At 46.8% G+C, this 24,211-nt stretch overlaps 1 protein-coding gene across 1 annotated transcript; it reads right to left on the reverse strand.

Moving 5' to 3' along the window:
- Positions 1 to 15,764: 15,764 nt before the first annotated feature.
- On the reverse strand, positions 15,765 to 23,229 carry KRT2 (keratin 2; the record flags this gene model as incomplete). Its single annotated transcript, XM_079774156.1, has 9 exons — positions 15,765 to 16,649; positions 16,741 to 16,775; positions 17,866 to 18,086; positions 18,883 to 19,008; positions 19,313 to 19,477; positions 20,111 to 20,206; positions 21,026 to 21,086; positions 21,456 to 21,670; positions 22,624 to 23,229. The coding sequence occupies 9 exons, from the start codon at positions 23,227 to 23,229 to the stop codon at positions 16,177 to 16,179; spliced, it is 1,998 nt and encodes a 665-aa protein (XP_079630282.1). The 3' UTR covers positions 15,765 to 16,176.
- Between the last annotated feature and the right edge of the window lie 982 nt (positions 23,230 to 24,211).

Consider the following 24,211-nt stretch of genomic DNA (forward strand, 5'->3'; position numbering starts at 1 on the left):
TAAGCCCCATGAAGGTGGATAACAGAACTGATAGTGATCATAGAAAAGGAAGTGTGTATACCTGTGCTTCAGGACTGAGATAGAGGAGAACTTTGGTGTCTTCCCCACAGAAGGGGACAGTTGGACTAAGAACACCACAGAGGTGCAGGGCCAGTCAGGGAAAAGGTGACTGACAGCCCTATCAGCCCATTGAGACTGCATGTGAAGGGTTTCCACGGGGCCCCAACCTTTGGATGTATGAAAAAAAAGAACTTGTTTTTTGACCCAGGAGCCTGTCTCCAAATTGCCAAAGGTGCTGTGTATGAAATACTCAAGTTGACAGATGCCACAAGATCGGGGCCAGAGACTCAGCCTTGCCTCTGGGAGGGAAACCCACAAGTTTCTGTACCCTGAGCTGGGGCCCTGGTTTCTTGTTTAACTTGACTCTTCATTTCCCTCACCAGAACCGGTGTTTCCAGAATTCCCAACCTGAGGTCTGGGTCCTTGGGAGCCCCTCCTGGCCCTGCAGAGCCCACAGGCCTGGCTGCAGATCCAGATGCTACACTGAATTTTCAGGGTGGGGGCCTACCTCCTCTCACAGAGACTCTGCCCCCTGAGCTAAAGCCAGTCATGGCTGTATTGGAAGTAGGGACTATACTTGGCACCACTACTGTGGGGAGACAGAGAGGGAGGATCAGAATACCTGTGGGCATCCCCACATGCTTTCTAGGTCCCTGAACTCACATGGCACTGGGGGGCATCTTCCTGAAGTGTCCTATAAAAAAAAAAAAAACAGTGACTTCCACACCATCCATCCATCTGGGCTACCTCTCCACCACAGAATTCAGGGGGTCCTGGCTGCCTGGAGGTGAGTATGGGATCCTAGGTGCAATGGGAACCTTGGAACTTCCTACTCAAATCCCTCCATGGGGCCACAAGACAAGAAGTGACTAAGACCACATAGCCAGTATCTGCAGAGGGCTCCTCCCTCCTTAGCTCAGGCAAGGGGAAGGGTGACTCCTGACTGGCCAGCGAAGGAGAACCCCCTGTTGTTCACAGTAACTCACATTGTTGGTGATTTCTCCAAACAGCCTGTTGGCATGAAAACAATCAGAATAATCAATAAATCCTCTGACCCAGATTCAGAGGAGGATAAATTCCAGAAGAAGGATATCCTAGATCTGATCCATAATTTGTAATTCAGTTTCACTCTGGAAAACACCTGGGTCCCAGAATTGCTTCAGCTCCCACTGGGAATTACAAGGGCCCATGCTCCCAACACAGTGAGCTCAACACCACTGTTCCCAGATTCCCACACTGCTCTTGCCACCTGGTCCCCTTGGCCCTCAAGTCCCTCTGCACCCTTTCCTCAGCCGGGGCTCAGTCCATTCATGCTAAGGAAAGCTATGCCTTACTTTTCTGTCTTTCTCAATGGAAGGGAAATCTATCCACTTTTCCCTCTGGTCCAGAGGTCTAGAAAGATAGTGTGGAGGAGATCCAGGATACAGGATACAGGGTCATCAATGCTAATCATGTATACTTTGGACAAAGGTCCTGACTGGACACACACCCCACTACCACTGACAAAACTCAGGTGTCATTTCAGGAATAATGAATGCATTAATTAGTTGTCCCATCATACAGATAGGAATGCTGTTGCAGGGTCAATGATGATGGATACCTGCCCCCCATTCTCTAACCTCTGGATCCCCCACCTGCTCTCCTTGACCTCCAGCAGCCTGCAGTTGGTGGCTATCTGCATGTCCAGGAACAGCTTGGCTCCCAGAAGCTCCTGGTAGTCGCACAAAAGTCAGGCCAGATGCTTCTTCTACTGCTGCAGGGCAGCCTCTACCTCAGCTGCTTGGCCTGCCATCTGTATGGGCCACCTCACCCTTCTACTCTGGGCCTCCATGATAGTGTCTTGCAGGGTAGTGCTCTGCCAAGGGCCAATAGCAGGCAGTAAAGGAGGCACAAGAGACCAGGTACCTACCTGCACCAAGCTGGGCTTCTCTCTTGCCCACCTTCATAATTTATTGTGGAAGGTGTGAGAATATAGGAAAGTAGGGGGGAAAACCTATCATAACATCACCACCACCCCCACAAAGATTACAACTAGGTGCCCCACCTGGTTCTTGAGGTTGGCAATTTCTGCTTGAAGTCTCTGGATGGCTCGGTTCAGTTCAATGACCTTCATTTTAATCACTTTGAGGTCATCACCTTTTCTCCAGGCAGTAACCTGGAGCTCCTGGGCCTGGGACCAGGAAAAGGCAAAAGTGAAAAGGTAGCATGGGGAGAGCCAATCCCAGGCTCCTCCCCCAGACCTCTGAGCCACCTGCCAAGTCTGGTCTTTTGGTCAAAACCAACCTATAGAGGAGACACATTCCGGTCAGCTAGGAATGTAGGGTCTAGCTGAGGAAACAAAACAAGGTCAGGCTTCCTGAAAATGTGCTTCAATGGAGGTAGGGTGGGGGCAGAGGGGAGCATGTACAGGTGGAAGGAAACAGGCCTGGCTGAAACACTGGCTGCCATGATACTTGAAATTAAGAGCTGACTGTACTGGTTAGAAGGTCACCTAGGTGTCTCTAAATGTGCCTGGGTCTGCAGAATTGGGTGGCCTCCTCTCCCATAGGACTGGCAAGTCCCCAAGTACCCAGAGCTCTAGTAACTCCCAGAGACTTTCACAGGCACCCTGCCCATTAATCTTCAGAACAGGACATATGAGGTAAAGTGATCCTACCAACCACAAGGCAAATATAGTGGTTCAATCCCCGTTGGCACAGGTGGGACCCTTGTATGTCTTCTGGGCTTAACTCAGCACAGGACACTTCTCCAGGTGGGCACCTTGGTCCGGTACAGGTCCTCAGCCTCAGCCTTGCTCCTCTGAGTGATCTCCTTGTACTGGGCCTTGACATCGGAGAAGATGCTATTAAGGTCCAGGTGTGGGTTGTTGTCCGTGGAGAGGACCACATGAGTTTCCTTGACGGTCTACTGCAATTGGGCCAGATCCTGTGCAACAGGGCATGGGTCAGTCCTTGGGAAAGAGCACTCACTTTCTGGAGTTCCCAGTGCTACCTCACCACCAGCCACGTGGAAGCTCAGGGGCACCTCAGGGAAGCTTCTCCCTCTTCCTTGGTCTTCCAAGCATCCCAGGGCTCCCAGGGAGCTTAGACAGTCCCCTAAACTCACAACCACATAGAAGACTTGGAGGAGTTCAATCTCCTGCTATAGTGCATCACTTTGGCCATGAGGTCCTCCATGACCAAGCACACACTGTCAGCATCCTGAAAGAAAAGAGGCAGTGGGCCCTGTGGGCTGGAAGAGCTTTATCTGCACTGTCAGGATGCCACAGGGAGAGTAGCATCAATACAGCACCTCCAAAAACATCTAGAAAACTAAGAGTGAGAACAATGCCAAGTGAATGTGAAACCTAGCGGTGATATTCTTAAGAAGCTAAAAACAAGACTTCTGAGCCAGAAATCAGAGTTGCCTTCATTCTCCTTGCAGTCTTGCACTCAGCACAGTGCTGGCTCGAAGGTTAACTGGGACTGGGGATTCGTCACAGCTGAGGAGGCTGAGCCAGCACAGAGCAGGGTGAGGAGAGCCAGCGCTAAGATCTGGGAAGAAAGCCCCTGCCTCTCACCTTCTTTGGCACCACAGTCATTCTCTGCATTTGTCCTATTATTGATTTCTGCTTCATATCTGGTGGGATTCAATAGATAAGAAGACTGTTATGTCTAAGATATTCCCTTTTCTCTGTTCTCCTACACCCTGAAGGTACATCCACAAACAGATTCACAAGAAGAAAACAATCAAAGATTCCTGGAAAGAAAGTCCAGTTCTATGCCATAACACTTCTTTCAGACCTAGACCTAGCAGGCAGCAGGCCTGGGTATTTTGGCTGAATACCACTGTCCTGCCTTCACCTGCTCACTCACTTCTTCCTGTATTACTCCACGGAATCCTGGGTGTTTGTCAACTCTGCCTGCTGCCTGATCTTCTCTGCTGTGACGTGGTCCGCCTGCCTCCTGAGGTGGCTGATGTAGCCTTTCAAGACAGGCTGCAGGCTGGTGGTCAGGTGCTGACATCAGCTGCTGCAGCAGCTCCCACTTGGTCTCCAGGACCTGGTTCTTCTGCTCCAGGGACCACACCTGCAAACAGGAATTCCAAGGACTTCAGGGGCACAGCATAATGTACTGGAGAAGCCCTTGCTCACCTGGCAGAGGGATAAGTGATTCCAGTGTGGCGTTAATTCCCAAAATGCTATGATAGAGGTCGTTTTGGCCCTATTATTTGAGAAGTTTCAGTTATGTGCATTTGGCCAATTGCTTAGAGCAGTGGTGCCCATACTCTGGAGGTATTAGAATCAATCACTTGGAAGATCGTAAAGAACACGGGGTCCAGGTTTCTTAATGGAGGACTGGGTCTAGGCTTTCATTTGGTTACCAATTTCCCTACTTGATTGACTCCCACCAAAGCTTGAGAACCACTGGCCTAGATCATTTGGGAAGAGGGGATGTCAGAAAGAGACTCATCAATGAGCCAGCAAAATAACTCACTCTCTGGAACTTTCTTTTACAAATAGCCACAACTATTTGGTGCTGACAAAACATACCCTGTCCTCACCCTTCTCACTATATTCATGACATTGCAAGAGAGAGCAGCAATAGGAGTAAAAGAGAAGAATTAACTGATAATGTGCACCTTGAATTTATTTAGCACTTTCCTGACAAAGATCAGGAGACATTTCTTCCTACAGCAAACCTCATGCCCAGCTAGCCCACTCCCTCTCACAGCACAGCAGTCCTCTGAGGCCCGAGAAGGAAGAACACAGTTTAGTTTTTTTCCCCAAGCAAGAGCTTTAATCAAGCAGGAACCCCATACAATTTCCCATCTCTTTTTTTTCCATCTTTATTGAGGTATAATGCACAAATAAAGTTATAATATATTTAAAGAGCACATTGTGAAAGTTAATTATCATGTCCATCACATCACATATTTACCCTTTATGTGTGTGAGAGAGAATACTTAAGTTCTACTCTCAGCAAATTTTAATTATACGATAGAGTGTTATCGACTATAGTCACCATGAAAGGACACTGTTCCTTAATGCACCGGCTACACCGGTAAGTCTGCCCAAACCCAGAGCTTTGGGCATAGTCATCAATTCTACTTTACTCCTTACTGGCTCCTCCTCATTTTTCCCAGCTCGAAGTCCTTGCAACAGTGTTCATGCATAGCTGACCCTCCCTAAAGAAGAGCACCCTGAGGAAGGTGGGGGTAGGCAGAACTAGAGCATTCTTCCTGGACAATCCTGAGGTTCCCATTGATGCAAACCCCATTGATGCAGCCTTCCTGCCCCCATTTTCCCCAAGGCTATTCAGAGTAAAAACTATCCAAGGCTGGTCCAAGAGCAGATTGTTTGGGGTAGCTAGTATAAGAAGTCTGGCCTCCTTTTGCTGGTAAGACTAGGTAAGACCTGAATGTTGGGGTTTCTCAAGGCTATGGACATCCCTCCCCACTTACAGCCCTGACCAACGGAATTTGAAAATCATCTGGCCAAATCATTTGCATTGGCTCCACACTCCACTCCTTTTCCGGAGCCCATTAACTAGGCACTATGTGGTTCTGGTGGTCTCCATTCCCTGGCTTTGGGAGCAGAAATGCCAATTTGTTCAGAGAGAAACTCCTGGACTCAGAAACTTACGGGGAAGAAACCATCTGTCAATGTCTTAAAGTGTCCCTTACAAGACACCCACTGACCATTCTGACTTCTTTCAAACTGGACCTCTCATCCCATTCTAATGTACTGTTCCTGCAGGAGGGATCACCTTTACTACAGGGCAGGCCTGGAAGGCCCCAGGTTTGACAATTTGCTGAGGTTCAGATCCAGTCTCCTGGGGAGGTTTGAAGAACATGAAACACCTAGTAAGCACCTTCCACCAGGACCAGCTTTAAGAGACAGGGACTGAACTAATTGACCTCAGATAATGCAGACCTGCACTGTCGAATAGGGTAGCCACTAGCCACATTTCCATTGTGGCAGAAAGACCTTGTCTGCAGCTCCCTGGAGTTACCAGGCCTGGCTGTCTGGTCTCCAGGCATCAGCACTCACCTTGTCAATGAAGATTCTTAATGTTCTCAAAAATGTTAAGGTTCTTAATCTGCTCCCACTCCTGCTGCTTCGCCTCCGGGCCTTAGAGTCAATCTTCACTCCCAAAGGTTCCAACAAGCTTGGGTTGATTACAACTTCCTAGATGCCCCCAGGCCAGACTGCTGGGCCTACTGACCCTAGCCCCACCAAAGCCAAAGCCCATGCCACCCAGGCTGTCCCCCCCCCCAAAACATCCACCCCCTTGGCCATGAGCCAGACCCCCAGCTATACTGGTGAAGATGCTCCTGCTCTCGCCAAGACTGTGGAGACTCCAGCTACTGTAGCCTCCCCGCCCAGCATAACGTTGGTAGCAGCCACTGCTCTTTTGGAACAACAGTGAGCTTCCTGCCCATCTCCAGCGCTCTCCTGGTGGGATGGCTGAGCCATTGCCAAAACTCTGGCACTTCAAGCCATAGACCTGCCTGCTCATGCTGACTCAAGGGGAGTGAGTGACACTGAGAAGGTGGGAAGAGGTGTCTCAATGTTTCCCTGCTGGAGTGTGGAAGGCTCCCCGTATATATTTCCTGGAGTTGGCAGCGGGCCAAGGATAGTTCATGGGCTTGGCTCCCTGAAAGTGACAAGAAAATAAATAACACCATCTACTTGGGAAATAGGTCAAATAATTGTTGCTTAGTTAGCAGGGTTTGCTGATTACTATTTATCTATCAACTATCAGCTGGCCTCAGCAATATGACATATACGCGTTTATAGACAAAAAACTTTCAGATAGGGTGTTTTCTGAAATTGCTCATATTTCAACTTTTTTTTTGTTTCTACCAGATTGGTACTGAAACTCAAGATACATCTCCTAGGTAAAAGACCTATACATGGAAAACTACAGGACACTGAAAAAAGAGATAGAGGAAGATGTAAACAGATGGAAGAACATACCATGTTCATGGATTGGTAGAATCAACATCATTAAAATGTCCATACTACCCAAAGCAATCTATAGATTCAATGCACTCCCCATTAAAATACCAATGGCATATTTCACAGACCTTGAAAGAACTCTCCAAAAATTCATCTGGAATAAAAAAAGACCCCGAATAGCCACAGCAATCCTGAGAAAGAAGAATAAAGTAGGAGGGATCTCAATACCAGATTTCAAGCTGTATTACAAAGCCACTGTTCTCAAAACAGCCTGGTACTGGCACAAGAACAGACATATAGATCAATGGAACAGAATAGAGAATCCAGATATTGACCCAAACCACTATGCTCAATTAATATTTGACAAAGGAGGCATGAACATACAATGGAATAAAGACAGTCTCTTCAATAAATGGTGTTGGGAAAATTGGACAGATACATGCAAAAAAATGAAGCTTGATCACCAACTTACGCCATACACAAAAATAAACTCAAAATGGATACAGGACTTAAACATAAGACGGGAAACCATAAAAATACTAGAGCAATCCACAGGCAGCAAAATCTCAGACATATGCCAAAAGAAATTCTTCAATGACACTGCCCCTAGGGCAATGGAAGCTAAAGAGAAAATTAACAAATGGGACTACATCAAAATAAAAAGCTTTTTCACAGCAAAAGAAACCATCAACAAAACAACAAGAAGGCCCACTGCATGGGAGAACATATTTGCAAATGGCATCACTGATAAAGGTTTAATCTCCAACATCTACAGGCAGCTTATACAACTTAATAAAAGGAAGATAAATGATCCAATAAAAAAATGGGCAACAGACCTAAACAGAATCTTTTCAAAAGAAGACAGAAGGAAGGCCAAGAGACACATGAAAACATGCTCAACGTCACTAATTATCCGAGAGATGCAAATCAAAACAACAATGCGGTACCTTCTCACACCTGTCAGAATGGCTATCATCAACAAATCAACAAACGACAAGTGTTGGCGAGGATGCGGAGAAAAAAGAACCCTTGTGCACTGCTGGTGGGAATGCAGACTGGTGCAGCCACTGTGGAGAACAGTATGGAGTTTCCTCAAAAAACTGAAAATGGAACTCCCATTTGACCCAGTAATCCCACTCCTGGGAATATATCCAAAGAAACTAGAAACGCCAATCAGAAAGGATATATGCACCCCTATGTTCATAGCAGCACAATTCACCATAGCTAAGATTTGGAAACAGCCTAGGTGCCCGTCAGCAGATGACTGGATCAGAAAACTGTGGTACATCTACACAATGGAATACTATGCTGCCATAAAAAAGAAGGAATTCTCATCATTTGCAGCAACCTGGATGGAATTGGAGAACATTATGTTAAGTGAAATAAGTCAGTCAATGAAAGAAAAATACCACATGATCTCACTCATTTATGGATAATAAAGAACATTATAAACTTGAACAAAAAGATAGATACAGAGACAGTAAAGCATCAAACAGACGGTCAAATTACAGGGGGAAGGTTAGGGAGAGGTGGGGGAGATAAGAGATCAATCAAAGGACTTGTATGCATGCATATAAGCATAACCAATGGATGCAAAACTCTGGGGGGAGAGGGCATATATGGGAGTGGGGTGGGGGGGGGGCAATGGTAAGATATGTACACATATAATACCTTAATTAAAAAATGGAAAAAAAAAAAAAAGATACATCTCCTAGAACAGCGGTTGGCAACCGGTGGTCCGCAGACCACTGGTGGTCCATGAGGTCCGAAAGGTTGGCAACCGCTATCCTAGAAGTTTTAAGATAGTGACGCTGATGAATTAGAAACTGTTATCAAGAGAGAATTGTGATTCAGAGAGACCCACGCAATGGAGTTTTCTCTAGTTCATGGGAATTGCTTCTGCCTCCCTATCAAAAAAAACCTTTTTCCCAAAACAAATGTCCAAAAAAGAATAGAGATTAAATAAACTATGTCCATCAAAGGATAGAGTTAATAAAAATGATGATTACAGGGTTTATTTATGTTTTAATATTAAGTGAGAAAAGGAGAAATCAAAATTGAATAAGCAGCAAGGCCACTAAATTCAAGGCACAGAACGGAAGGTTTACAATAAGACTGGAGATACCGTATGAGCACAGCTATATTCTTTTTAAAAACTGACTAAAGCTAAATATTTTAATGTTCTCTCTCTCTATTTTTCCAAGTCTAAAGTCGTCAGCAGGCATTACTTTCCTAATAGAAGCAGCCAAGCTCTGTAGGGCTGCAAACTCCTCTGCAGGGAAGTGAGAGCAGCCCTTCCTTCAGAACCTCACACGGCCCAAGGACCCTGATCCCTGCCTTTGGTCACTCGCTAACTATGAGGGCAGCTTCCTGAGGGACTATTCTGGATCAAAGCTCCTCTCACAACCTTTCACCCAGGCCAGGAAAATGTGAGTCCCACACTGACTAGCAGTCCCATCTCAGGCCCTTCATCCTCCTCTTCCCGCTGAGGCTGCAGGCCCGGCCGAAGTCACTGTGTACAACTGTGCATGCACATGTGCACCGGCAGGGCTCAGCCACTCTCTCAGCTGGTCCTTTTCTAGACCAAGCAGGGAAGCTGGATGCCACCCCCACCTGTAATCCTGTACCCTGCCTGCTCAGCCGGGCCTCAGTAGCAGCCCCCACCTATTGTACAAACACCTCAATCCCATCACTGGGAACAATCCAGGAAGAGGAGGAAAACAGAGTGGAATATAGTGGAAATGGTTTGAGATGTAAGATCATAGCCTTGATTTTTTTTTTATTCCGCCTTCACTGCTTCCTGTGGTCTTTTATCTATGGGCTTCTCAGCCTCAGTTTTGTCACATGTCAAACAGGGTGGTAATGACACCTGTCCTTGCCACTGAACCAGGGTGATATATAAACCATTCAAGAGAATGAAAATAAGTGTTAGTTTTTACCGTTGGTATTTTACAAAGATAAATGTTTCAGCCCACATCTTTTTTCTGGCAGCAATCTCATTTAATCCTCACAACAGCTCTGTGAGTACTTTCATTTTTTAAAAGTGAAAACTAAGTTTCAAAAGATTAAGCATTTTACCCAAATGATGCAATTGGTTTAGTACTAGAAATAGGATTTGAATGAAGACTGAATGACTCTAGAACTTGATAAATAAATGTTGAGTTGAATCCATAATTATCAAGTAGACCTGGATTGGGAGCCCTGCTGAGGTGGTGAACTTCAAGCAGGTTTAGGAGGAAGCAGGGAGCAGGGAAGATGGCGGTCTTTACAGAGACATTGGGGAGCCCCACTAGATGTGAGGGCTGGGAAAGAGGGGGGTCACAGAAAACTAAAGGGTGAAAGTGACAGCCAAGTCAAGGCTGAAGAGATTAACTGTGACAAACATGACAGGAGGAGGGGCTGTGGGTTCCCAGGCAGAGGCAGAATATGATCATGCAACCCTCTTTATTATTTTCCCTTTTCCTTCATAGGTTCAATTTCAGGAGAAAGTATTTGTGACCACTAGGCAGGCAAAGTTATCTTAGGTAGAACACCAAAAGCCCAAAATATTTTGAAGTGTTGATAAACTGGAATTCATCAACATTAAAAACTTTCGCTCTTTGCTAGATGCCATTCAGAAAAATGAAAAGATGATCCATGCACTGGGAGAAAATATTCCCAATACCAGTACATGTATGGTATTTGACAAAAGACTGTTATCCAGAATATCTAATGGACTCCTGCAATTCAGTAGGTCAAGCCACCCACTAAAAATCTGCACAAGATTTGAACAGACATTCCCCAAAAGATGTACAAATGGCCAATAAGCACAGGAAAAGATGTTGAACATCACTAGTCATCAGAAAAATGTTATTAAAACCACAATTAGATAACATACACACACATTAGAATGACAAAGACTAGCAATCCCCATTGTTGGAGAGAAGGGGGAGCAGCTGGAACTCTCCCACGCTGCTGGTGGAGATGTAAAACTCGCACTCCCTCTGCCCAGGAGTGGGTGTTCTGGATCACCTGGTAAGTGTGTATTGGACTTTATAACAAAATGCCAAATTGTTTCCCAAAGCATCTGTACAAGCTTGCACTTCCAACAGCAATGGGTGAGGGTTCCAGTTGTCCCACATCCTCTCCAGCGCTTGCTTGCTTGTTTGTTTGTTTGCTTGTTTTAGACACTCCAATAGGTTGCAGTGATATCTCGTCTTGGCTTCAATTTGCATTTTCCTAGTGAGTAATGCTGTTGAGCATCTTTTCACATGTTTAATTGCTATCTCTGTTTCTCCTCTGAAAAAGTGTCTGTTCAAATCTTTTGTCCATTTTTATTAATTTGTCTGTTTTCTTACCAGTGAGTTTGAAAATGCTTAATATATTCTGGATACAAGTCCATTCTAGATACAAGTGCTTTATCATATATGTGTTTTGCAAATATTTTCTCTGTGTTTTGCTATGGCTTGTTTTTTGTTTTGTTTTGTTTTGTGTTTTCATTCTCTTTACAGTGATTTTCATTCTCTTTAATCTTGATACAGTTTAGTTTTTTAATCTTTTCTTCTTGTGGCTTATGTGCCTAACCCAAGGTCACAAAGAATTTCTATTATTGCTTTTTCTAGAGTGTGTATAGTCTATTTCTGACTCTCTATTCCGTTTCACCAATCTATATATCTACCATTTAACCAGCACCATACTTACTATCTTTTTCTTTTATTTTTTTATTTATTTTATTTTATTTTTTTGTTAATCCTCACCTGAGGATATTTTTCCATTGATTTTTAGGGAGAGTGGAAGAGAGAGGGAAAGACAGAGAGAGAAACATCGATGTGAGAGAAACACGTCGATTGGTTGCCTCCTGCATGAGCCCCAACCAGGTCCTGGGCTGGGTAGGAGCCCTTGACAGGAATCAAACCAGGGACCCTTTGGTCCACAGGCCGATGCTCTACTCACTATGCCAACCTGGCTAGGGCTTTTTCTTTTATTTTAATCTTTACCTGAGGACATACTCCTACTTAGAGAGAAGAGGAGAGAGAGAGAGAGAGAGAGAGAGAGAGAGAGAGAGAGAGAGAGAGAGAGAGAATGTTTGATGTTTGTCACCTTCTTTCTGTATATGCCCGGACTGGGAATTGAACAGCAACCTTTCAGGACACAGGACAGTCCTTAACCAACTGAGCCATACTGGCTGGGCCAACACCATACTATCCTGATTATTATTACAAGTCTTGAAATCAAGTAGTCTGAGTCCTCCAACATTTTTTTTTTCAAAATTATTTTGGTTAGTCCAGGTACTTTGCATTCCTGTGTACATTTTGAATAATCTTATCAATTTCTACCCAAAAAGTCTAGCTGTGACTTTGATTGAGATTTTGTCAAACATATAGATAAATTTTGAAAGAAATGATATCTTAACAATATGAGTCTTCCAATCCATGAACATGGTGTCTCTCTCCAACTACTTAGATTTTTTTAATTGCTTTCATTGTTGTTGTTGCTTTCAGTTTTGAGCACATACATGATACACAAATTTTTTTACCTGTATATCTAAGAATGTCATGCTTTCATGGTGCTATTGTAAATGATACCACCTTATTAATTTTAATTTCCAACGGTTTATTGCTAATTTGTAGCCTGTAACCTTGCTAAGCTCACGTGTTAGTTCTAGTAGCTTTTGTGTAGAATCTTTGAGATCTTTTAAATAAATAATTACATCATATATGAAAAAAGTCAGTTTTATTTCCTCCTTCCAATCTGTATATTCTTATTTCTTTTTCTTGCATTATTGCTCTGTTTAGGAATTCTAGTATGATACTGAATAGGAGTAGTAACAACAGGTGTCTTTGCCGATTCCCAATCTTAAGGGAAAAGCATTAAGTCTGTTGAAACCAGGAATGTGAATTTTGCATGAGGTCCCCAGGTGATTTTAATGCACCACTTCTGCTCCCAAAATAGCTCTTATATTCATAGTTATTTGTAAATTTCTCATCCATCCCCTAACTGGAGGGTAGGCTCCCTATGGGATGCAATATCCTGTGAGTGTTGGTACCCTCAAAATAGCCAAGGGCAGTACCTTGCCCACAGTCATTGTCCAACAGACAATCACTGAACTAAAATGAAATGGGATGAGGGGCTCCTTTCTACTTGCTGAATGGGATGCTGCTCGATTCAAGAATCATTTTATAAAGTCAATTAGGTCTTCAAAATTTAAAAATATAATAAATAAATACATAAAATGAAATAGGATGAAAACAACACAGAGTTTCAGGTGCTCATGCCCATCCACACACTGTGTCTCTAAGCCTCTCTCCGGACTGTGTCCCAAATCCCCCATTAGTCTGGGGGGCTTAATGAATGAGCCCACCCAACAGCACAGACAGGGCTTTTTTCACCAGAGCCTGGGGGGAAACATAGAGACAACCGCATTCCATCTTCTTTAACTGATACAGAAATCAGCCTTGGAAGAAGAAATGATTAAGTGTAATGTCACACGATAATCCCCGCCCCCAAGATGAAGGTCAGCATTTAAGTCTCTCAACTCCCAGTGCAAGGCCTTCCCCACTTCACAGCAAGTAGAGGAAGCATGAGTGCTCCATTCAACAGGGCTTCCTGGAGGAGGTGAGCTGTCCAAGGACTCTCATTTAAGTTGACAGGGAAGAGTTTGGTGAAGGGGCGGAAAGAAGCTTATTTGAATTCTCACTAGGACTCCCAGGCAGAGAAAGGGAGGGAACCATGAGAGGGAGTGTGTCCCAACTATTCTGCAACATCATCAGAATATAAATATTTAGCCCAGTTCCCTATGGAAATAGAGCTTGTAAAACCCTTCTGCTTTGTCCATCTATTTTTTTTAAGCCCAGGATCTGACAATTCAATTACCAGGTTGGGAGGAAGATGGGCAGAGGCCCTGGAGGGAGGGGCATGACCCAGATTCCAGACTAGTCTCTTGGGACTCTTAGGAGGGAAAGGAGAATCTCTTCCTCGAACTGGCCCCTCAATCCATGACCTGCTTACAGCCAGATCTCTTTCCAGCCTCAAGCCTGTATCCCCAAGTTAACCTACAAGGCTGATTTTGCTTGGGGTCTGACATGAAAGTAACATGTGTCTGAGCATATCTGAAGAGAAGGGTTGTGTTCCAGTGTGGTAGGAGTGAGGACCTATGAGCCACAGGAAACTCACACCACTACAGTCTCAGGAATTCAGGTAGTTGGGAGCAAAAGCTGCCACCTTGCCTGCCTTGCCTTCTTTCCCCTCAGAAAGTTTTCAAAGGGCTCACCATTCCTGAAGCCTCCAAACAGTGCACGAATCAGGGGTGGAGCCCACCTGGGGTCTTACCTGTTTTCTGACCTAAATCAGAGGTTCAAACTCACTGACTGCTAAAGCTCCCTTCCAGCCCTAAGTGTCTAGGACACTAGTCCCTATTTAAGGTCATGTTCATGTTTGCATGATATACATGTACACCCTACAACAGCCAGGCCCTCGCACTTCTTCCCAGTCGACGCTCTCACCTCCCCAGACCTCTCCCACCTGACCAAGGGCCCTTCCCTGAGCATCAGATCACCCTAGAATAGGCAGCTTCACATATTGTCACCTTGCCACCTGCAGCCTTCAGAGCACTTCCTGCCCAGCATCCTCACACCTGGGGTGGCCGGTCTGCGACAGGGGAAGCCACCAATTGTCGATCAATGCCTCCCCCTGCATTTCTCAGAACCGTCTCTACAATCTCTAGGAACAGGAAGAGGCTCTCAGACTCAACAAAGGCCTCACCAAGGTTTTGAAGCTAGAGTAGAATGAAAGAGAAAAGAATCCCTCGGTATTTTTTTCTGAGTTGTTTTAAGCCACATCTGCTGCATCTAACCCAACCTAAGCTACCAGCTCCCATTTGTGCAATTCTGGCCAGTCTAGTACCAACCCCAAGAGCTCATCCTACCTTCCCGGCCATTCCTGAGCCCCAAGAAGGTCCCAGTCAGAGGCTGAAACCATCTGCACACTGACAGGAGAAGCCGCCTTGCTTGGGATACCCAGGGACAGAGGCTCCCAGAGGGCTGCGGGATCGGGGAGGAAAGAAGGGCCCACCATCTGCTGAATGTGTTGAGAGACTTCTCTGATGGGAGGTGGATGTTCTTGAAAATAGCAGTCTCTTAGTTTTGGACGTCACTTTACAGTCCCAGAGACTTGCCCAGATAGTCTCCTTAAGCTTCGTTGAGAGCCCCCCACGGGGACATAGGACTGCAGGCACATAGAGAGCCTGTGACCTAGGAAGGCTGAGGGAACTCTGCCCTGGAAGCCCAGAGCTGCAGACAGCCTGGATGGGAGCCTGGGGAGCTCAGCTGGTTTGCCCTGCGGAGAAGGGGCCTCAGAAAGGGTGGGAGTGGGGGGGCAGTCCATGGGAAATGCTTAAGAAGAGTGGCTTTTTCTGGTAAAGAGAATTTTCCACAAATCCCCCTATCGACTTCCTGGCAATATGACAGTGCCCAAGTCTGAAAAACACTTTTTGAGAACATCACACTCACCCCCTGACCCCAGGGCTAGCCCTCTTCATCCCTGTCCTTGAAGAGTTCCAGAAGGAAAACTCTTTTGGCCTCTTCCAGCCACGCTGCCTCAGGGCAGCACATTCCTCCCCCAGGAAGCCTCTTCCTTACCCTTTCCAAATCTCTCCATTTTCTGGTGTCTTAAGTCAGACAGCAATGAGTAATAGCTCCTGGCTACCCACTTCTGCCAAGGCTTGACATGAAACACACATCACATGCTATGAGTTGCAAATGAAGTTTATTGTGCAGACACCAAGACCACAGTACTTTAGATGCAGAGCCAGCAAAACAGGCTATATACACAGAAACATATTTCCCTGGGGGCACTGCCAGGGGAAAGGTGCAGGCTTTGAAATGGTTCCTCAACAGAATACTTGTGGGGGAGTGGGGGAGGACCACCAAATGGGCAATGCAAGGGGGGCCTGGGAATGGGAGGATGGCTGGAAGCACAAACCTAGGCAATGCAGATTCTTCCCCAGGGGACAGAGGGTGTCACTGGCTTCAACTAATTTATTTGGAGAGGAGATATTTCAAAAATTCTATGTGGACATCCCTTTCCCCCAAAATGCTATCAGAGGTGGATGACAAGGTTTGATTTGCTGTCAATTAGATGTACAGAGACAAGCTTCTACATTCTGGAGTGGGAGAATCAAGAGTAGGACTTCATCTTTATCTAAAAGAGAAGCTCACGTTGGGACCATAACCTTCACCGGAGCCAACCTTCTCAGAACCTCCCCCTCCCTTTTTAGAGCCACCTCCAGAGCCATATCCCCCTCCTGAGCCTCCTCTAGAGCCTCCTCCAGAGCTATAACCTCCTCCAGAGCCAGAGCCTCCTCTGGAGCCTCCTCCAGAGCTGTAACCTCCTCCAGAGCTGTAACCTCCTCCAGAGCCTCCTCTGGAGCCTCCTCCAGAACCATATCCTCCTCCAGAGCCTCCCCTGGAGCCTCCTCCAGAACCATATCCTCCTCCGGAGCTAGAGCCGTAGCCTCCTCCACCGCCACCTCTGGAGCCGGACCCTCTGCTGCTTCCAGAGCTGTATCCTCCTCCTCCTCCTCCAGAACCATATCCTCTACCTCCAGAACCAGCGCCTGAATAGCCAGCTTTAGATGCCACGTTGGAAGACACAGTGCTGCTTGTCACAGCTGCGGAGAAAGATGGTGTTACCATAAAAAGTTCTGACTGCCTCAGCCTGCCTCCACCCAACACACCACCCATAGGACAGGACCCACTTACACACAGTCACGTTGCTGCTGAGGTCTCCAGACATCCTGTAAGGGAGAGAGAGAAAAGAACTCAGGGCAGAGCACTTAGGTTCTGCATACTTGTTGCTTCCCAAGTGCCACCTACAAATGTGCAGGGAGCCTCTAACATCAGTCCCCAGAGCCTTAGAGAGCCCGCCCTCTTCTGTGCTGCCAGATCACAGAGATGGGACCAGCCCCACGTTTCCACACTGCCTGGCATCCCAATCCATCTAAGTTTTCTGCTCTGATAAAAATGATCAAAAGGCAAATTTTGCATCCCATTTTTAAAAATCCATTTTAGGGAGTCTGATATCCAAAATCCAAGCCATGCCAGAAATTTTGAAAGGAGGCTGCACTGTGTGAATATTCAGTTCAGAAAGAACTGCAACTCCCAGTCCCACTCTCTGCCCCACCCTCCTCCACTTCATCTGGAATCTTTCCCACTGCCTCTGCAAGCTGGGGGTAGGAGGTCTGGCCTCACAGACAGGCACAGAGCAACAGCCCGAGCCAAGCAGCTCCCTCTCTGTCATACTGGCTCACTGGGGGCCCAGGCAGCTTCCCCCTCCAGTTGCTTATAGCCAGATTAAATCACTAGGGATGCTAATAGCACTAACAAATTTTTCCAACCACATTGGAGAGAAAGGTTCTGTTTAGGGAGGTTAGCAAATGGTTCTGTTTATGCCTCCAGAAACCTGCAAAGAATTAGGTTTGGCGCCTGCTCTGGGTGAGCATGCCCCAGCCAGTCCGCATGTCCCAACTCATCATCTCCCTATTGCAGATCACAATGTACCCCGTAGACCCAGAAAGCAAGGTTTCAAAATGTCTAAGACTAACCTAGTTTCGCAGCATTTTGCTTTCTCTTTCAGAAAAGACTACAATTAACTTATTGCTTGAAGTAACTTACTCTGCCTTGTTAGTCATTCCATATCAATAAATCTACCACTGTGTAATAATGCTTTATGTCCTGAATCTCTGCTTGGGATCATTGTGATGTCAGCTCTCAGCCATCAGAAGGCCCTGCTCCATCCTTGCTTTCCCTGCCTTTGCCTCCAGCCCTGGCTCTAACAGAGAAGGGAAGGTGAGCTAGGGTCCCTTCTGCCCTCCCAATGCTCTTCACCTGCACTCCTCACTCTCCAGCAGCTTCCTGTAGGTGGCAATCTCCACGTCAAGGGCCAGCTTGGTGTTCATGAGCTCCTGGTAGTCACGGAGCAGCCTGGTCAGTTCCTCCCGGGCCTGCTGCAGGGCCTCCTCCAGGTCAAGAAGCTTGTTCTTGGCATCTTTGGTGGCGTGCTCTCCCCTCTGCTCAGCATCTGCAATGGAGTCTTGCACATTCTTACACTAGGAGAGAAGAAGAAAAGGTTTCTCTAGAGAGTGGAGTCTGCCTGGCAGAGAGGGAACAGAGGTGTTCAGGGTGTGGGAAGCCAGAATCACTGGCCCAGGAAGTGTGGACTTCCCCCAGAGTTAACACAGGCTGCAAACAACTGTGCTAAGACTTGCTGCTGTCTCGGGGGCATCATCTTCCCAAGTTACCTTTGACTGTACCCTTAGGAATTCCCCATGAGCCTTTGATCCTCACAACACAGGGCCAGAATTGTTATGGAAACATCTGATGTGGACTGCTTTGACAATCCTGTTATTTATGGAGCAGATTCTGTGCCCCACATCATCCCTTCCAAAGCTAATGTCCCGCCCTATGCCAATTCCCTGCCCTCCCTGCCCTTCACCACACAGCCAGCTGTGCTCAGGGCTGTGCTGCAGTGGGAAGCTGTGACTATAATCCACGCAAGTCTGACAACCTCTTGCTTTATTTGTTATTATTCCCTTTTACTGGTATAAGCAATCAAAAAGTGGGCACAATTCTTTCCCTGCACTACTCCTTGATTTAAATGTCTCCTAGGCCACTCTAAAAAATTCTTATAAGCCTTAAATTATGTTAAGCTCAAGGCATTTGGGATCAGCATATGCTAGATTAGAACATCTCAGATTCTCTCTCTCTCTCTCTCTCTCTCTCTCTCTCTCTCTCTCTCTCTCTCACACACACACACACACACACACACACACACACACACACAGCCTCCCACCCAAGCCCCACTCAACCAGTGGAACTGCACCAGTCCTCAGGGCCAGGCCCCACCTGCTTTTTCACGTGTTCAATCTCTCCTTTCAGTCTCTGGATCATGCGGTTCAGCTCATTGATCTCCATCTTGATCTCTTTCATGCTGTCTCCATGTTTCCCAGCAGTGACCTGGAGCTCCTCATACTGTATGGGAAGAGGAAGACAGTTGCACATGAGAGGAAGCTTGGCTTGAGCCAGGGAAAGTCTGATACTGGTCCAGGGAGGGTCAACCAAGCCAGATGTCATGGCTGCATTTGTGGGAGGTTGGGGACCATCTCACACCCCCAGAAGGACTCCATGCCAACCTCAACTGGGGGCATTTGGGGTACTTTGGACACTTTTTCTGGGGAATGATACCTAATTTCCATTAGATAAAAACACCAACAATCTTATACAGTATCTGGCTGGTAGAAGAAGCTGTGGCTCTCCCTCAGCACCTAGTACTTGCCTTGCTCTGGTACAGGGCCTCAGCCTCAGCCTTGCTCTTGAAGGCAATCTCCTCATACTGGCTCTGGACCTCGGCAATGATGCTCTGCAGGTCCAGGTTGCGGTTGTTGTCCATGGACAGAACGACATTGGTGTCGGTGATAGTCTGGTGCGTCTGGCTCAGCTCCTGCAACACACGGGAGGTCTGGCCATGGCTTCTCTGACCAGTGAGGCAGCACCCCCTCCCTGGTATTCAGACTCAGCACACACTGCATTGGAGTTAAAGTGCTATAACCACCATTTTTCGGCCCCTACCAAAGTTGTCCTGAGAATGGTGGGAGAGGGGTCTGTATTTCCGAGCCTCCTAGTTAATAGCCTTCACCAGTTATGCAGTTTTGTTTAGCGCCTCCAGAAAGAAGCTGGTTGATGTCAAATGCCTTATATTTTACTTCTTGTTTCAGAAGTCATGTATGTTCACTTGGGCTGGGAGCGGAGAGATATGTTACATTTGACCTCCAAAGTATACTAGACATCGGGATAGGGACAGGACAGGTCTCTTCCTAAAGGGGGATGAACACTGGGGAATGGAGTAAGGGGAAGTTGTCCTGGTGTTTCCTGAGCCTTATTTCCTGTGACATCAGAGAAAATTTCTCTCCTCCAAGACCTACACTATAGAAGCCTCCTGGTGCCGAGGAATGATGGCAAGGTGAAGTCAGCCAGTTTATAAACCCCACCTATACCACCTTTTCAACTATTAGGAAAGACTTTCCTTTGGTGGGAAGAGTGGGGAGAAGGTTCTATCCAGGAGCAGCCTCCTTACCGCATCAAAGAGGACTTTCATGAACTCAATTTCCTGACTCAGCACGTCTACTTTGGACTGCAGCTCCACCTTGGCCATGTAGGTATTGTCCACATCCTGTAAGAAAGATAAGGGGCTTCTGGTAAAACTCATGCCCACCACTCACGCACTAACCTTGTAGCTTTCTGGGTATGGGCCCCACCCACTCTCAACACTCCACTCCACCCATCCCTGTTAGCTGTTCTCCAATATCCCAGGCACCTCCAGATGAGCCATGTCCCCATGGGACCTCTTGGGCATGGAGTCCACTATGTGCCTCTCCTCGGGGCTCCATGCCCATGGTCACTGCTCACACACACACACACACACACACACACACACACACCATCAGAGCTCTGATAGGACCAAGCTTTGTCAACCATTCTCTCTCTCTTGCTTGATACACTATGGGACATAATGACCTTTGTGGTTAATAGTCCCCAACTCTCCCATCCTGTCTGTCTATTCCAATATCTCCTGAATTTCTCTGGACTTTATACCAAAGCCTCTGTAGGAACCAGGCTGAAAACCCACACTTTTGCCTTCTAACCTTTGTCAGCACCACCTGCAGCCTTTTTCAGCAGGGAGGTCCCATTCCTTCCTCAGCTCTTAGAGAATTAAGTGCTGTCGGTGCTTGCATCTTTCATGAGCCAATATAGGTTTTAAGTAAGTTACTGATGGGAAAGGCTCTAGCAAATTGCACATCTTTGAAAATTGTCTCCGGAAGCTTGAACTACAGAAACACTTTTGTTTCCAAGAGAACCAGGGATAGACAGGCCCACCCCTTTCCCTGGCCACTCTTTTTTCAAGTAGAGTTGTTTTCCAGCCTGTCTGTTTGGAGCACAGGCTTCTGAAGCACCCTCATTCCCACCCCAGCCATGACATTCTCTAGCTCACCTTTTTGAGTGTCACAAAATCATTTTCAGCAGCCGTGCGCTTATTGATTTCATCTTCATACCTGTTGAGACCCAAAGGACATAGCTGTTAGACTGGTTCTATATTGTTTACTTTTTTCTTTTCCTTTTTCTAGTGGATTCACCAAAAAAAAATACAAGATTTTCTTGGAATATTAAGCACTCTTTAATTGTCTAAATTGAAACTGTATATCCTAAATGAGGATTCTTTCCTATAAATGAACTCTCAAACATATAAAAAAGATTATTTCTAAATCCCTAAATATTTTCTCACAAAATAAATTGATAAAGATCCTGATGCTTCTCCCCTTTATCACCACAAATGCAACTGGGAGATGAGTGGCTTGCTAGGGGAATGATCAGGTAGTTCAGATCAATATCTATCTCCACTCAGTGTTTACTCTGCCACCTACTTCTTCTTATAGTCCTCAACGAGATCCTGCATGTTGTTCAGCTCTGAATTTTGTGATGTCCTTTCTGCAGAGAGCGAATCCACATATTTCTTCAGTTGGCCAATGTACGCCTGGAAGATGGGGTCCAGGTTGGTGGAACGGGTGCTGACGTTAATTTGCTGCAGCAACTCCCATTTGGTCTGCAACACCTGGTTCTGCTGCTCCAGGAACCGCACCTGCCATGGCCAGAAGAAGAGCACATGAGCTCTGGATTGCCTTCCTTCGGGACCTAGAGAAGTCTACACAGCATCACCCTCCCGAGCTGGAGGCCGGGTCATGCCAAACAGAGCTTACGAGGTCCCTGCCTCCACACTGGGAAAGCTCTACAGATCCCTAATACTACATTCAGCGTTCTCCATGCACAGAACTCTTTTCCTACTTCACCATCCACCAGTTTGTTTACTGCTGTTCCCAGAACTCCAGGTCATTTCCCTCCCATTCTAGGCAAAGGTCCCATAAATCTTGGGGAAAACCCAAAAGCAGGCATCCACTGGCACTGCTCCTAGGGGTGACGAATGTGAGAGCACAGGAAGGCAGGGCTCCTCGGACTGGTGTTTAAAAGCCTTGTAAATTCCTTAGGTTCGACTGCCTTGAGATAGAAGAAAACCCTATATAACACTCCAAAGTGACACCAATAAAGACTTTATGGGTCACAAAACTGAGAATGTTTCTCTTCAAGGCAGGAATTTCATTCGTCCCCAAGCAGGTATTTCAGATTCAGCTTCCCAGAGTTCAGTAGAGTAATAACTTCCAGGGAAGAAAAGACGATCTCAGAAGATGTCTTACCAATCCCTTCCAGAACCTGCTGTCCCATGGCCTGAGCCCGTCAGTCTGTTACTTATCTGTATCACATTTTCTATGATTTTCAGAATTTTCCATAAATCTTAATTATTTAGGCAAAAACAATAAAGCCCAGGGCACAAATAACTCCTCATTGCAGACTGCTGTGCAAGATGTGTAGCCCAGCAAGCCAGCACCTTTCTTTCCCGTTAGGATATGGCTAATAACTCAGGCTTGTGAGACTACACTGATGGTCCCTGACAGAAACAACTTTCTTTGGTCTGCTCTCAGTTAGCACGGGAAGCAGGGCATCCTAAGCATCAGAAGGAGCCAGCGTCTCATGACTCACCTTGTCGATGAAGGTAGCAAATTTGTTGTTGAGAGTTTTGATCTGCTCCCGCTCCTGTGACTTCACATTCTGGATCTCCGGGTCAACTTTCACATTGAGAGGTTGCAGGAGGCTCTGGTTGATGGAGACTTCATGGATGCCTCCAGGGTATCCTCCAGGACCCCCAAAACCTCCAGGACCCCCAAAGCCTCCAAAGCCACCGCCACCCCCCATGCGGCCTCCACCAAAGCCGCCTCCTCCAAAACCTCCACCTCCGAAGCCACTGCCGCCTCCGAAGCCGCTGCCGCCTCCGAAGCCACCTCCGAAGCCACCTCCGAAGCCACCTCCTCTGCCACCAAATCCACCACCGGAGCCAAAGCTGCCACCTCCTCTGGCCACACTAATGGAGATGCTCTTGGTCCCTCCAAGGCCAACAAGACTCCGACTGCCGAAGCCGCCTCCGCCCATGCCACCTCCGCCACCGCCACCGCCATGACGGCTCAAGCAGGAGAAGCTGGTGCCTGATCTCCGGCTCCCGCCAGAGACCACAGCTGAGCCGCTGCTGAAGCCCCGGAAGCCTCCTCCACCTCCTGATCTTCGAGATTTGCACGTGATCTGACAACTCATGGTGCCTTTGCCCAGCAAGGGAAGTTGAAGGTTCCTGAGAAGACGTAAAGCTGGAGAGACGACTCTGCTATTGGGAGACTGTCAGGGTCCCCTTTTATTCTGCTACTGGGTGTTGGTGTGCATGGGTGTGGGCCCACTTATGCATGGGTTTGGTCTACCTGGAAGCTATTCCTGGTGTGTGATTATCAAGCTAATAGCCATTAAAAAATCTACAATCAGCCCCATCCCAGAACTTGCTTTGATTGCAGACTTCTCTGGTTTATCTAGGCATCTGTCATGCAATTTGATTTTTGTAAAATCATCAAAAGAGAGATCAGAATGTGGGTTTCTCAATCTGAAAAGGGACCTTCTGCAGAATGCTGCTCCCTGCCCTGGATCAACCCAAGCGAGGCCAACTACCATTCGGGCCTGTGCAGGCTTGCCACCCAGTTCAGCTAATAAGGGAGATAGCAGGCTGGGAGGCTGTGGGAGCCCCTCAATACCAGCATGAGCATTCTCCTTGCTTTTCCCTCTGCCCCAGCAAGAGTTTTAGCAAGTGCTTCTGCAGGTGATGCGGGGAAATTGGCATCCTCTCACAGAAAGAAGGTGACCTAGGATCCTGCAAAGTAGCTGTTGTTCTTCCAACTATCTTGCCCCTTTCCTTCCGGCACACAGCAGGGATGCACAATAGCCAGGCATTGATGAGAGAGTCTTCTTTCCTGTAACCAGAAGTTTTTATAACCATCAACTCTCATTTTTCTCCATGAAAACCAGAAGTTGAGGGGCTTAAGGAAAGTTCCTTGTCTGTGTTTGTCTCACTCTGGGCACCCAATAAGAGGTTGCAATCAAAGGCTTTCCACAGCTTCGAGATCCAAGTGTACCTTGACTTTGTCGGTTGGTGAGTCTACTGAGCAATTAGAAAGTCGGGCTCTTCGATGATACCCAGGGTTGAATGAATATCAGAAGACCCATCAAGTCACCAAGTGCACAGAGCACCCACACC

The sequence above is a fragment of the Cnephaeus nilssonii genome, assembly GCF_951640355.1.
Source record: "Cnephaeus nilssonii genome assembly, chromosome: 6".
NCBI classification, from domain to species: Eukaryota; Metazoa; Chordata; class Mammalia; order Chiroptera; family Vespertilionidae; genus Cnephaeus; species Cnephaeus nilssonii.